The sequence below is a fragment of the Protomyctophum parallelum genome, assembly GCF_964188405.1.
Source record: "Protomyctophum parallelum genome assembly, chromosome: 2".
Lineage (NCBI taxonomy): Eukaryota > Metazoa > Chordata > Actinopteri > Myctophiformes > Myctophidae > Protomyctophum > Protomyctophum parallelum.
The window spans coordinates 60,197,735-60,209,972 of NC_139699.1; the positions used below are offsets into that span (position 1 = coordinate 60,197,735).

General features: G+C 46.4%; 4 protein-coding genes across 6 annotated transcripts in view; 1 reads left to right on the forward strand and 3 right to left on the reverse strand.

Annotated features, from left to right (window-relative positions):
* Window positions 1-1,221: 1,221 nt before the first annotated feature.
* Window positions 1,222-2,082, reverse strand: LOC310854723 (general transcription factor IIE subunit 2-like; the record flags this gene model as incomplete). Its single annotated transcript, XM_083759396.1, has 1 exon — window positions 1,222-2,082. The coding sequence occupies one exon, from the start codon at window positions 2,080-2,082 to the stop codon at window positions 1,222-1,224; it is 861 nt and encodes a 286-aa protein (XP_083615522.1).
* Window positions 2,083-2,892: 810 nt separating this feature from the next.
* Window positions 2,893-3,987, forward strand: LOC310854724 (transcription initiation factor IIA subunit 1-like; the record flags this gene model as incomplete). The annotated part of the gene is made up of 1 exon (XM_083759397.1): window positions 2,893-3,987. One exon carries the CDS (start codon window positions 2,893-2,895, stop codon window positions 3,985-3,987), a length of 1,095 nt encoding a protein of 364 aa, XP_083615523.1.
* A 3,675-nt stretch (window positions 3,988-7,662) lies between these two features.
* LOC310853347 (26S proteasome non-ATPase regulatory subunit 12-like) lies at window positions 7,663-9,033 on the reverse strand (the record flags this gene model as incomplete). The annotated part of the gene is made up of 1 exon (XM_083757659.1): window positions 7,663-9,033. The coding sequence occupies one exon, from the start codon at window positions 9,031-9,033 to the stop codon at window positions 7,663-7,665; it is 1,371 nt and encodes a 456-aa protein (XP_083613785.1).
* Window positions 9,034-11,562: 2,529 nt separating this feature from the next.
* Window positions 11,563-12,238, reverse strand: part of plekhg4 (pleckstrin homology domain containing, family G (with RhoGef domain) member 4) — a 64,677-nt gene continuing 64,001 nt past the window's right edge. For all 3 annotated transcript variants that reach the window (XM_083759982.1, XM_083759983.1, XM_083759981.1), the window contains one exon: window positions 11,563-11,995. The gene's annotated coding sequence lies outside the window, so the exon portion shown is untranslated. The remainder of the gene's footprint in view (window positions 11,996-12,238) is intronic.

Genomic DNA, 12,238 nt, shown 5'->3' on the forward strand with positions numbered 1-12,238 from the left:
CCACTTTGGTTCCAAACTATTTTAGCTGGGTCCCCCCTGGAACTCCCTCAAGGACCCCTGGGGGTCCCCGGACCCCACTTTGGGAACCACTGCGCTACACTGTCTCTCTGTAGTCTGTAGGCTACATGTATATATATGTATATTGGCTGTCGGTTAAAGGTATATTCAGTGATTTCACTTAATTCAAATATCACTTATTTTTTTGTTTTGTTGTGATAATCCTCCCTACTATAGAGTGTGCTGACCATATAAGGAGTTCCTCCCTGTCCCCAGTTAACCCCTGGGGGTCAAAAAACCTTAGGTTTCGTTTTTGACTCTCTATCCTGATTGGACGAAAGGCTTAGGTCCCAGCCAAAAACGAAACCTAAGGTTTTTTGACTGAAATCACTGAATATACCTTTAAGTTTACAAACTATTTTAGTTTGTTAGCTCTTTGTATTTTTATTTTAAAATGAAACTGTTGTTTTTATTATTTACTATAATAATAATAATAATAATACAACTTTATTTGTATAGCACCTTTCATGACATGAAATACAGCTCAAAGTGCTGCAGAGAAATGGAGAAAGAAAGAAAAGAAAAGCAAGTCATAAAACTAAAAATAATAGCAGTAATGCAATAGAGGACATGAATAACAAGAAATGTAAAAGATCATTTAAAAGCAAGAGTGTAGAAGTGGGTCTTGAGCTGTGCTTTAAAAAAATGTCTATACAGAGGCTGCCTGTCGAAGGTACAGTGAGAGTTTGTAAAGCGAGCAGGCCAGCAGTGGAAGACCTTAAGGGGTGGTTTATTTAGGCAGGCGGTCATGTAGATAGGAAGGTGCGAGACCATTGAGAGCATATAAACAAGTAAAATAATTTTAAAATCAATCCTAAAAACAACCGGGAAGCCAATGCAGTGAAGCTAAAACTGGAGTAATATGTTCTTAGGCAGTCCAGAAAAAAATGCATTGCAGTATTCAAGCAGAGAAAAAACAAAGACGTAGGCTACGGTAAGAGAACGGATACATCATCATCATTAATTACTTTTACAAGTGCATGCTGTTTCTGTGCTGTGACCTTTCCTAAAGCCGGGAAGTATAAGCCTGTGACGTCACGTCAGTCGTCACATAACTCCAAATTTGGGCCGGGTTTCAACCTGAATGGAGCCCCATTGACTTGTATTCTTATACCTATTGGAACCTACTGGTAGTACTGGCGGTGTTTGTAAATTATCTCTTGACTACAGCGTCCGCATCAATCCTTTCTGGATCTCTTCCTCTGAATAGTCCTCCAGGACTCCAGCTAAATGGTCATTGTGGGTATTGAAGCGCCTCTTCTTTTGGCTGGTTGCCTTCTTCCTCCTTTTCTGCCCCGGGAACACTTTACTTCGTGCCTTTTCTTCCATGGAGAAGCCCTGTACCTTGAGGTACTCCTCGATCTTCTCGTCGTCCATGTCGACGACGTGAACGCTCCTCCACAGCTTCTGGAACTCCTCGTCCACCACAAACTGGCTGTGTTTGTCATTGTAGAACAGGACCTTCTTCTTGTCCGGCCTGGTCACGGAGATGATCTGGTCCTCTAGAGCCTTCATGACACTGGCTGAGTTGGGCAGTCCCTCCTCCACGTCGTCCAGGAAGACTCCGCCCAGGCCCAGCTGCTCGTGTTTCTCCAGCAGCCGCAGGAGGGACTTCTTGTTCTTCAGCTTGTACTTGGGCTTGTAGGCAAACTTCCCGTCCTGCACGTCGATCTTTGGATTCCTGGCCAGGTACTCGCCGAGCCATTGTTTCTGGTTCATGACAATGTCCTGCAGTTTGGTCTCGTCCAGGATCTCCTCGAGGCTCAGGAAGTGCGTTTGCCCTCGCTGATGCCTCGTCTTCATGTATTGGTCGATGGTGGCCAGGCAGACGGACTTCAGATTGAAGAACCCGTTACTTGAGTGAGCATAGTGCTTGGACCCGGAGGAGCCACTCGAATGAACGTTGAATTTGGACCTTGAGCAACCCTCCGTGTCAACCTTCGCTTTGTGTGAGTCAACGACAGATGGGGTGGACAAGGCTTTCTTCTTGAACAGCTCTCTCTCCCTCAGCAGAGCGGGGTCCATCCTTACCTTTTCTTTGAGACGGCTTCTTATTTTCGCATGTGTATTTAATGTTAATTAATGGTAAATGAATCCTCTCATGTAAGCCAGAGGTCAATGCAAAAACCACCAATGGGCTTCCTGGATTCAGTAAACTGTTCACTCACTCGTTGTCAACATCCTTATATAAGCTTACAGAGGTTTGATCTGACATCACCCAAAACAAATTGCAAATTAACAACACTGATTTGCACAGGTGAGTCCTATAACTCTGTGAATGAAATTCACCTGTATGTACACATATTATGTGTACATGAATTTCTGACATGTGATCAACTGGGTTCACACACGACACGACTTCCAGTAGCCAGTTCATTATGTTTTCTATTTCTGAGAAAAGAAAAAGAAAAGAGTACATGAATTCAGCAGTCATTTCACTGGCCCATGTCAAAATATACTCTAAGTTTAATGTATGCTAAATAAATACTCCTGCTGCCCGCCATGGCTATAGGGTGGTGATGCGGTTTAGTCTATAGACTCTGCTATAGACCTATATAGTATAGAGGATAGACGTTATAGTATATGGGGGTTGCCATGTACCTCCATAAAGGGCATGGCTGGTGGCGTAACAGTACGTCACTGATAATCAACCGTATATATAGACCCCCTAGACCTCACAGACGCTTTGTATAAAGGAGAAAAAACGACCAGTAATTAACGGCTGAAACGGTGGAGCGTGAATCGACCTGATCGGTAATTGTCTTTTTGAAGTAAATCAAGTCTCGCCCCCATTCCCGCGCATAGTTTCACACCACACACACACACACACATATAATGGCCAGCTTGAACCCCGTGCCCAAACTGTACATGTCCGTGATCGAGGACGTCATCAGCGAGGTCCACGGGCTCTTCCTGAACGACGGCGTGGACGAGCAGGTGCTGAAGGAGCTGAAGACGCTGTGGGAGAACAAGCTGATGCAGTCCAAGGCCGTGGAGGGCTTCCACAGCGAGATGCGGGCGGCCGCCCTGCAGGCCGCCCAGCAGCAGCAGCAGCAGGTCCAGCACCTCCATCACCAGGCCCAGCAGTATGCGCAGCCGGCGCAGGCCCAGGCCGCCGCCGCCGCCGCCGCCCCGCTCATGGGCTACTGGTACAGTCCACAGCTTATCAACCCAGTGGGCCAGCTCATGCAGGTGGTGCGCACGCAGAGCGGGGCCCAGTACATCCTGCAGCAGCCCCACCAGCAGCAGATCATGCTCCAGCAGCAGATGCAGCATCCTCCTCCCGGCGGCGCGCAGCCCATAGGGCACGTTCTGGCTCCGCTGCAGGGAGGCCATCATCCGCAGCAGGCGAGGGTCATGGGGCAGCCGCAGCAGTACGTCTTCGCCCCTGGAAACAGGGCGGGGGTCCACGGCGGCGGTTCACAGGTGATGCCCGGTCACCCATCAGCAGCTCAGGTCCAGCAGATTCAACAGGCCCAGGGTGCAGCTGCACCACAGGCCCCAAGGCAGCCACAGCAGGCCCTACAGCACCAGCAGCCTCAGCACAAACAGCCCCAGCAGCAGCAGCAGCCGCCGCCCGTGTTTCCACAGCTGGACGGAGCGGGCAACAACACGTCCTCGGAAGAGGACGAGGACGACGAGGAAGAGGAGGACGAGGAAGACGAGGACGACGAAGAGGAGGGCAAGGATAGAGGCGAGGAGGGCAAGAACGGTGAGCAAGCGGAGGAGGAGGAGCAACCGCTGAACAGTGAGGATGACTTGAGTGACGAGGACCAAGATCAGTTTGACACGGAGTATGTGGTAGTGTGCCAGTATGACAAGATCCACAGAACCAAGAACAAATGGAAGTTCCAACTTAAGGATGGAATCATGAACCTGAACGGGAGAGACTATGTCTTCTCCAAGGCCATTGGAGACGCTGAATGGTGAAGCTAATGTAGTGTTGTGGTGTATCCTGCAAGCAATTGCCTATCAGAGCAAAGTCCCAAATGGCTTCATTAGTCCATGTCGTTTTTTAGGAAAAGACTACATGGATTAATGATGCCATTTGGGACTTTGCACTGAAAAGCAATTATTTAAATACTTACACTGATGGCTGTTTATATCCCCATAGCCTGGATGGCCGTAAGCTTCTTGCCTGGAGGAGGTTGTGCATCAAGGAAGAAGGTTGATGCAACTAGCCAGTTTTAGTTCCCTAACCACAGTTAGGGAACTGTTGCAGGTGGGTTGTTTACTTGTATTTGGTCTGACTCTAACTAGGCTTTAACCCATTCTGAACGGGCACCCATTTTGGTGTCAGCATCGTGTTATGCTTTAGCTATTGAAAAATAGCAGATCTACAAGCTCATATCGCGCCACCGAGTGGCGCGATACGAGCTTGTAGGTCTGCTATTTTTGAAAAATCGAAGAGCGACTGACATTTTTAGAATCTGATCTCAGGTCAGAATGGGTTCATCAGGACCAGTGTGTGTCCGGCGGAAACCTCGTATGAATCTGATCTCAGGTCAGAATGGATTAAGAAACTTGAATAACTGAGTTACTGTACGAACCTCCTCACTAGGCCTTGTGGGATGTGAAAGACGGCCTCCAAAGAGTGGGTATATGGGTAACTCTGGTCCATAGCTCTAATGCCTTCATTAGAGCTATGTTACTCTTCTCCTCCTTCTTGTCTATGAGGTTCTCTTGGCAATATCGGAGGACGCAGTGGAGAAACTAAAAGTATTTTCCTTCCAGTGAAAAAGAAATCCCTTTCTGTACAAAAAGTGCATTTTATACGCGTGTTGGGGCCGGGCTCAGAGTGCGTCCACTAAGGAAAGTAGGCGTTCTAATTACACAAGCCGCCTTTCTATTGGTGAGTAAGTAAAACATTCTTTATATTTTAGAGGCTGGTCTGCATTTCATGCAAGGGCAGGAAGACAACAGTCCCATAGCCTTAATCCAAGGGCAGCAAAGGGCATTAGGGCTGTGGACCAGAGCTATAGGTTATAGGATAAAAGAAATGTCTGGGAAGATATTCTGTTAATTGTTGCTCCTGTCTTTTGCAGGCTTCCTCGTCCACCCTGCCACACCACCACTCAATCCAATGTCTCACTACCTCCTTTTGGAACTTTCTCTTTCTCTTTGTGTCAGAAGCCACCATGAGGAAAAAATGGATTCTTTAAAAGTTGCTACTCGTGTGAAACCGTGCCATCTATCGTCTATCCCGCTGGCTTCTTATATATCTATAAATGCAGGAATCTTCATGTCTGTGTGTATCTCAGTCAGCTCCACGGATTGGTTGAAACACATGCCCATATATGGAGAACAGCCAAACTCGACCAGGCGTCTCGACTGACTTGGTGCGTAGATGACCGATGTCACAGACTGGTCTCCAGGTACTAGTAGTAGGCTTCCGTGTGCGGTTAGGGTAAGGATCTTGGGATAGGGTTAAGTTCACTTGAGCCGACTCAGCAATAGTAGATCCTCGTCCCCTTACTTTCACCACAGCCCCTCCCACTTGGGCTGGACGGGGGCTGTCGCGTCTGAGACGACAGACGACAGAAATCCGAATCAGCTTCTGTACGTTTTATTATCTATATCTATAAATGCAGCAATCTCAGATTGGTTGAAACATGTGCCCATACATGGAGGTCCCCAAACTCTCCCAGGTTGTGTGTCATGTCATAGATGACTGTTGTCGTAGACTGCCTCCGGATACTCTGAATAATGCACTATAAGGTCTTTGGCAACTTCCAATTAATTGGCTGGTAACAGTGGTGCCGTCGGGACGTAAAGGAGTTGAGACTAAAGAGCAGGTGCAGTTACTGCACGCCAGCATGGCGGCGGCGAGAGGGAAGCATGCAGTGGCAGCCAATACACAACGATGATTTCTCAATGGGAACAAACGGTGCTAGAGAGACCACCATGGGCACTGGGTCGGAAAAAATAAATAGAACAGTCATGCCCCAATAGTGCGGGGACATTCAGACCCAAATGACCCCCTCTCCGGCACCTATGGCTGGTAATGCTGTGTAGATGACGACAAGCAGCCTGCTCCACTGTTATGGCTAGTATACAGGGGTCATATCTGTGGCCTTTTGCACTCACATAATCCTCAATATATAACACCACATTTGTTCTCTCAAGAGGGGTGGCCAGTGTATATTGGAGCCTTTGTTGGGAAGCCACTATGTTTTCCAGGGGTGGTGTAGAAACACTGAGGTGATGAAACTCTCACTGGATGACTGCAGGGCAGGGACAGTGTAGTGTTACTGATGAACCAAGGAGGAATCATTCATGCAGGTCTTTCAAGATGCTCAAGCTCAACACGGATCTTCCCGTTAGTGTATACAGTACGAGTCTGTATCAAAATAATAAAAGGCGAGGCCACTGTTTAGTTTGCTGAGGCTGTCCTAATGTACACGCCACAGAGGAGGTAATCCGCATCGACCACACAACTCACATGATGATGCCCTCTCACATGGGAAAACCCAACAATATCCCGATCAAATCTCACATTCAAGACGGAAGACTTAAGAGGTCACAAATAATTCTTTAAATTTAGCTTAGGGTTATTTTTTGTTTGATTTTTTTTGATTGATCCTGCGAGTGTCTTAGAGCAGTGGTTCCCAAAGTGGGGTCCGGGGACCCCTAGGGGTGTTCCAGGGGGTCCCCAGATAAATGATAGTTTGGAACCAAATGGACCCTTATGGGTTTGTAACTCTGCACGGAACCAAACGGACCCTAAGTTAATTAACTTTGAATTTACAATATACATTTGGGTTCCATCGATAGGAATATCATTAAATAGAGGACCGTAGCCTACTTCAGTAAATATACAATGGTTGAAAATCACTGCTAGAGATGGAAACATCCTCTCTTGTGGGGGTCCTTGGCATATATTCTCTAATGGGGGCTCAGCAGGCGAATGAGTGTCATTTTGGGGGTCCTTGACATGAAGAAGTTTGGGAAGTTATATGAGAACCACTGTCTAGAGAGCACACATTCGGGGAGATGCTTCCCTAGCTGACCTACTGGCTGTGGGCACAGGAAATATGATGCTGGTCGGGGTTCAGTGGTTTGCAACAAGATTGCAGAAGTCAAGATGTCTCACACCCCCTGAGGAGGTATAAAAGTCCCTTTCTAGATGGCTCAGCTCTTGAGGACCTACGGTATGAAAAAAAGAAATCACGCCCGTGTGAAGTGAGGGGCGTACATCATCTCATCCTGGCCAATCAGAGTTTGTGTCCTCACCTTCGTCTTCAATGTTTGTGTTTACACAAACACTCAAACATTGTCCGTTCATTGTCAATGGCATTTATTGTTTGCGTTAGGACAAAGTTTGTGTTTGCACACACACTAAAAGCTGGACATCCCTCAAAAAAAAATTCAAATGTATGTTACTGCTTGCTTCAGTTGTTCCATTATTAGACCCTGCATTGTTTTTTTTGTTTTAGAATATTTTTCCACGTGTTTTATTCATAATCTCAGATCCAACATCCTGCCATAAATATATATGACGATCACTCAATATGACCTCCAAATATGGACGACATCAGAAACTCACAGGAAAGCCCGGTCATTGTATCCCATCCTTTTCTTGTAATATCTTCTCCCCTTTCGTTTTTACTGCAGGTTATGGATCATCTCCTCCTTGGCAATGAGATGCGTGGTCTTGTTGACCAGTGACATGAGGCGGTTGAGATTGTGGGACCAATCATTGAGCAGGTTGTTGGGGTCCCTGGGTCTCTGGAAGTTGACGATTCCGGCCAGCCGGTCCACCTTGGCGTAAATGGTCTTGTTTACGACCAGGTTGGAAAGGAAGTCCTCCAGTTCGTCGACAGAGAGGTCAAGGAGTCCAGCCATTCTCTTCATTGTGATCTTGGTGTAATACTTGGCCATTATTCTGATGTTGTGCTGTACAACTCTGTTTTTCAGATCCTTCCACCTTTTCTCACCCTCCTCGGAGTGGGAGAAGACACCTGTGGCGTGGCTGTCGGGAGAGCCTTCCCTCAGCTCCTTGCCATAGTTCTCCACTAGAGACGTCCAGTGCATCAACTCCATAGTGCTGAACTGCTTCAGGAGGTCCTTGTATTTAGGGATCTCTTCCAATCTCTTGTCTCCGTTGATTCTGTGCACGAGGTCCGACTGCTCGTTGTCGTATGGCGCAAGGATGACGTACAGCACGACACTCTTCAGGGCATGTGGCCACTTGGAGTTGTCCTCTACGATGCAAGGAGTGTTATAGATGGCCAGGTAATGTTTACAGATGGACAGATAGGACCCCTCGTGCTGGTCCAACTGAATCATGAGGTTGTAGAACTTCATCTTCAGCTCTTCACTGCCTTCCTCCTGGAAGAACTTGGTGTTTATCTTCTTGCTGATGATCTGGGTACGGACATAGTCCTTCACGGCAATGCACAGTCGCATCTGTTCCAAAATGAACTCCACCTTCTCTTTCTTTTCCAGGGAGCCATATGTCTCCACCTGCAGCTCTAGGAGGATGGCGACTGCTTCTTTGACGTCTCCATTCTGCTCCTTGATGGCAGATAGGGTTTTTGTCAGCCTGGCCCTTTCGATCTCCACATAGATCTTGCCAGCGGTCACGTCACGTAGAGTGTCAATGAGTCTCTGCTTGATGGTGATGTCAGTCACTGCGTCCACATACTTGCAACATTCTTGCACCATTTTAGCAACAGCCTGTTTGAGTTGGCTCCTTCGTTTGGAGAGCAGAATGATGTTGTCATTGAGACGTTCCCAGTCTCTAGCTTCATAACACATCTGGACTACTGCTACCAGAATCCTGGTGGTGGACATCAAGTCTGAAGCCGTCCTGGTTTGTTTCTCCAGCGACAGCAAGCTTTCGACAGCGTCCTGCAGGCGGCCCTCTTTAGCCATTGTCTCGCATGCAGGGAGCCTCTGGTCTACGGTTGAACTGTAGTCCACCTCCATCTTCACTCTCGTCCCATCGGACCGCTCGGATCGCTCCTCAGACATGCTGAGATTTGAGTAGTCAATAAGTCAAGTCAGCTCTCTCTCTCTCTCTTTCTATACCTGTCTCACTGCGTCTCTTGTCCCTGCCGCTCTCTTTAGGTGGCCCTCTGATGAAGTCTACATCTTAAAGGCCTACAACACCTTATATGGACTGACCAAAACTCTGGTCTGATGCCACACACCGCACAAACCGTTGCCGTGTGTTATTGGTTTCAATTTGCTCCCCAAGTAAAGGGCTGAGGGAATGTACTGTATGTTTCGCCTGAAAGGTGACTGACGGGTGACAACCACAGTTTATATTCTGTGTTCACCAGAATAAACCGTCAACAAAGAGCGAAGTGTTCAGGTCATCATTATTCCACACAACACAGATGAAACATTACTTGTGCACGCCTAAAAATAAATGTACACATTTGCGCAGGTGCCCCAATGCAGTTAATACATCACTACCAACGGTTCTGTGCCTGCCGTCCGTCCTATATCTTCAAATGAAATAGAAACCATTTTGGGGGGCACGGTGGCACAGTTGGTAGTGCTGTCGCCTCACAGCTAGAAGGTCCTGGGTTCGATTCCCGCTGGGGACGCTGTGGGCACTGGCGGCGTGTTCCCTCCTCCGCGTCATCAGTGCCCATACCCGAGGCGGGGGTTGGCGAAAGGGCCTTTCTGTGTGGAGTTTGCATGTTCTCCCCGTGTCCCCTAGGGTAGATACCCTCACAAAAACATGCAGTAATCCTGGTCTCTAAAACTACCTCCCCCTGGCCAGCCGGGGCGCCTGATGGAGGGGAAAGGAACTGGTCGGAAATAACGTGTCCCTTCCACGCGCTACGTCCGGCCGGGGAAATTCCCCCGAAGCAGCTTGGACTCCTCATGCATAGAAGGAGGCATGAGGTCAGTCCGCTGCCCCCCCCCCCAGGTTGGCAGAGGAAGTGTAGCGCCCAGGATTACATTAGATAATTGGCACTGGGTGAAAAAGAAAAACTGGGTTACAAAATCGTGGGATAAAAAAAAAAAAAAAAACCATTTTGGATTCATTAAACAAACCTTAACTCCATTATTGCCCGCTAGGTGGCAGCATAAGCACACCTAACCTGTGCCACCCGTCGGCTCTCACTCTACGATCCTTGTTCCATTTCCGGGTTATCAGGGAGGTGGGGGCTGCTGTGCATTGCATGCTTGTCTTCTGCCCCCCCCCCCCCCCCCATGCTACAAGGTTGTGTCTTCAAACCATGTGGCCATAACAAACAGAAGACACAGGACAGTGAGGACACAAGTGTGTCTTGCGTGTGTCTTACGTGTGCGAGTGAGGCCTAGGATCTACAAGCTCACAAATGTTTCACGATGCAACGCATTGCGAGCTTGTAGATCTGGCATTTTCAAAAAAATAAATATACATTTGGCAACTCGAAATGGGACTTTTGGTACATTACCAAGTATCAAAGGCATCAAAATACATTTTGATGCCAATACCTTTTGCACTTTTACTCAAGTAAAGTTTGAATTCCGGACTTTTCCTTGTAACAGAGTAGGTCTACTTCTACATTGCAGTTGCAGTATTGATACTTTTACTCAAGTAACAAAATGTAAGTATTTTTCCACCACTGCATGTGGTCATGATACTTACTGGGAATTGCCAAGGATGTTGTATTCAATCCAGTCACACCATGGTAACCAACCACACAGTATCCAATATTGTCATTGGAATCAAGCTCAAGCTAAAAAAAAAAAAATTATCGTGAAAATGTAGTGCAATATAGATTCTTTCAGAGCGAACGTTTTGGTGTCAGCATCATGTTATGCTTTATCTATTGAAAAATAGCAGATCTACAAGCTCATATCGCGCCACCGAGTGGCGCGATATGAGCTCGTAGGTCTGCTATTTTTGAAAAATCGAAGAACGACTGACATTTTTTTAATCTGATCTCAGGTCAGAATGGGTTTAATCAGACCAGTGTGTGTCCAGTGGAAACCTCGTATGAATCTGATCTCAGGTCAGAATGGGTTAACTCAAATCTTTGCTTGCTTCTGTGTCCCTGGAACAACATATTTTCAGATGGGGGTCGGCGGCCAATTACATATAAATCTTGGGAGTCCTTGACGTGAAATAGTTTGAGAACGACTGACATAGAAACATGGGGTTTTTCAGAAAACTGCCAGGATTTAAAAGGCATTTGCAGAATCGTCCTCAGGTCTGAATGGGTTAGAATAATAATAATAATAAAAAAAGACTCTGCCCTCATGGTTCCATGTTTATTAAATCCAAAGTTGATCCAAAACAGAACCTGTAACATCACAGACTATTTACATCTACCAGGAGGAGATTCTTTTCTGGAAACCTTCCAGGAGAGAAGGGAGCTTTTTCCTACGTTCGGTCAATCATCGTGTCCCGGCTGATAGAAATGTAGACGGACACAGAAACAGACAGAGGCTCTGCTACGGAGGACCCTGTCCGAGTAGCAAACAAAGAAAACGGATTCCAAACGCTCCGGTCTTCTCTCGCTCATGCCCCATGTTTGTACAGAAGCTCAAACGCAATACATATTAACAGTTTTATTCTTTAGTTTGTATGCAATCCAAACCACAGAACCTGTGACATAAATGACAAAAGAGAAGTAGCTTCTGGCGTTTGTCTCTGAACAGACGGGTGTGTAGAACCGAACAAGACGAGGTGAAAGCAGAAGCTGTTAACGTCTTGACTGGTAGCCATTTTGTGAATTTCCTTTTGTCGGGAGAACATGTTCCAAACTCAGTATTTAACTAACAAGCTGGTATTATGTACATATTACAGATATGAAACAGAATCTGCTGCACCAGTACTTTTGTGAAAGAAAACTAACAAAAAAAACAACAACAATTGTGTACGAATATTTAAACTTATTTTGTTTCTTAATAGTATAAAAGTAAAAGTGTCTTTTTGTTGAAACAGTGCTTTTCTCTTGGGTAACTCTGGGGTGACCAAGCATCATACCTGCAGAGAGAGAGAGAGAGAGAGAGAGAGAATAGATTTCCACATCGTTTTAATTTTTTTAAAGTCTTAAAGACTCATCAATTGTTTGTCCACATATATACAGTATATGAATGAAGTATAATGAATCATTACTTAATGAATACAATATATTATTATAATACATTAATTAACCATTAATCCATTCTGAACGGGAACCCATTTTGGTGTTGGCATCATGTTATGCTTTAGCTATTGAAAAATAGC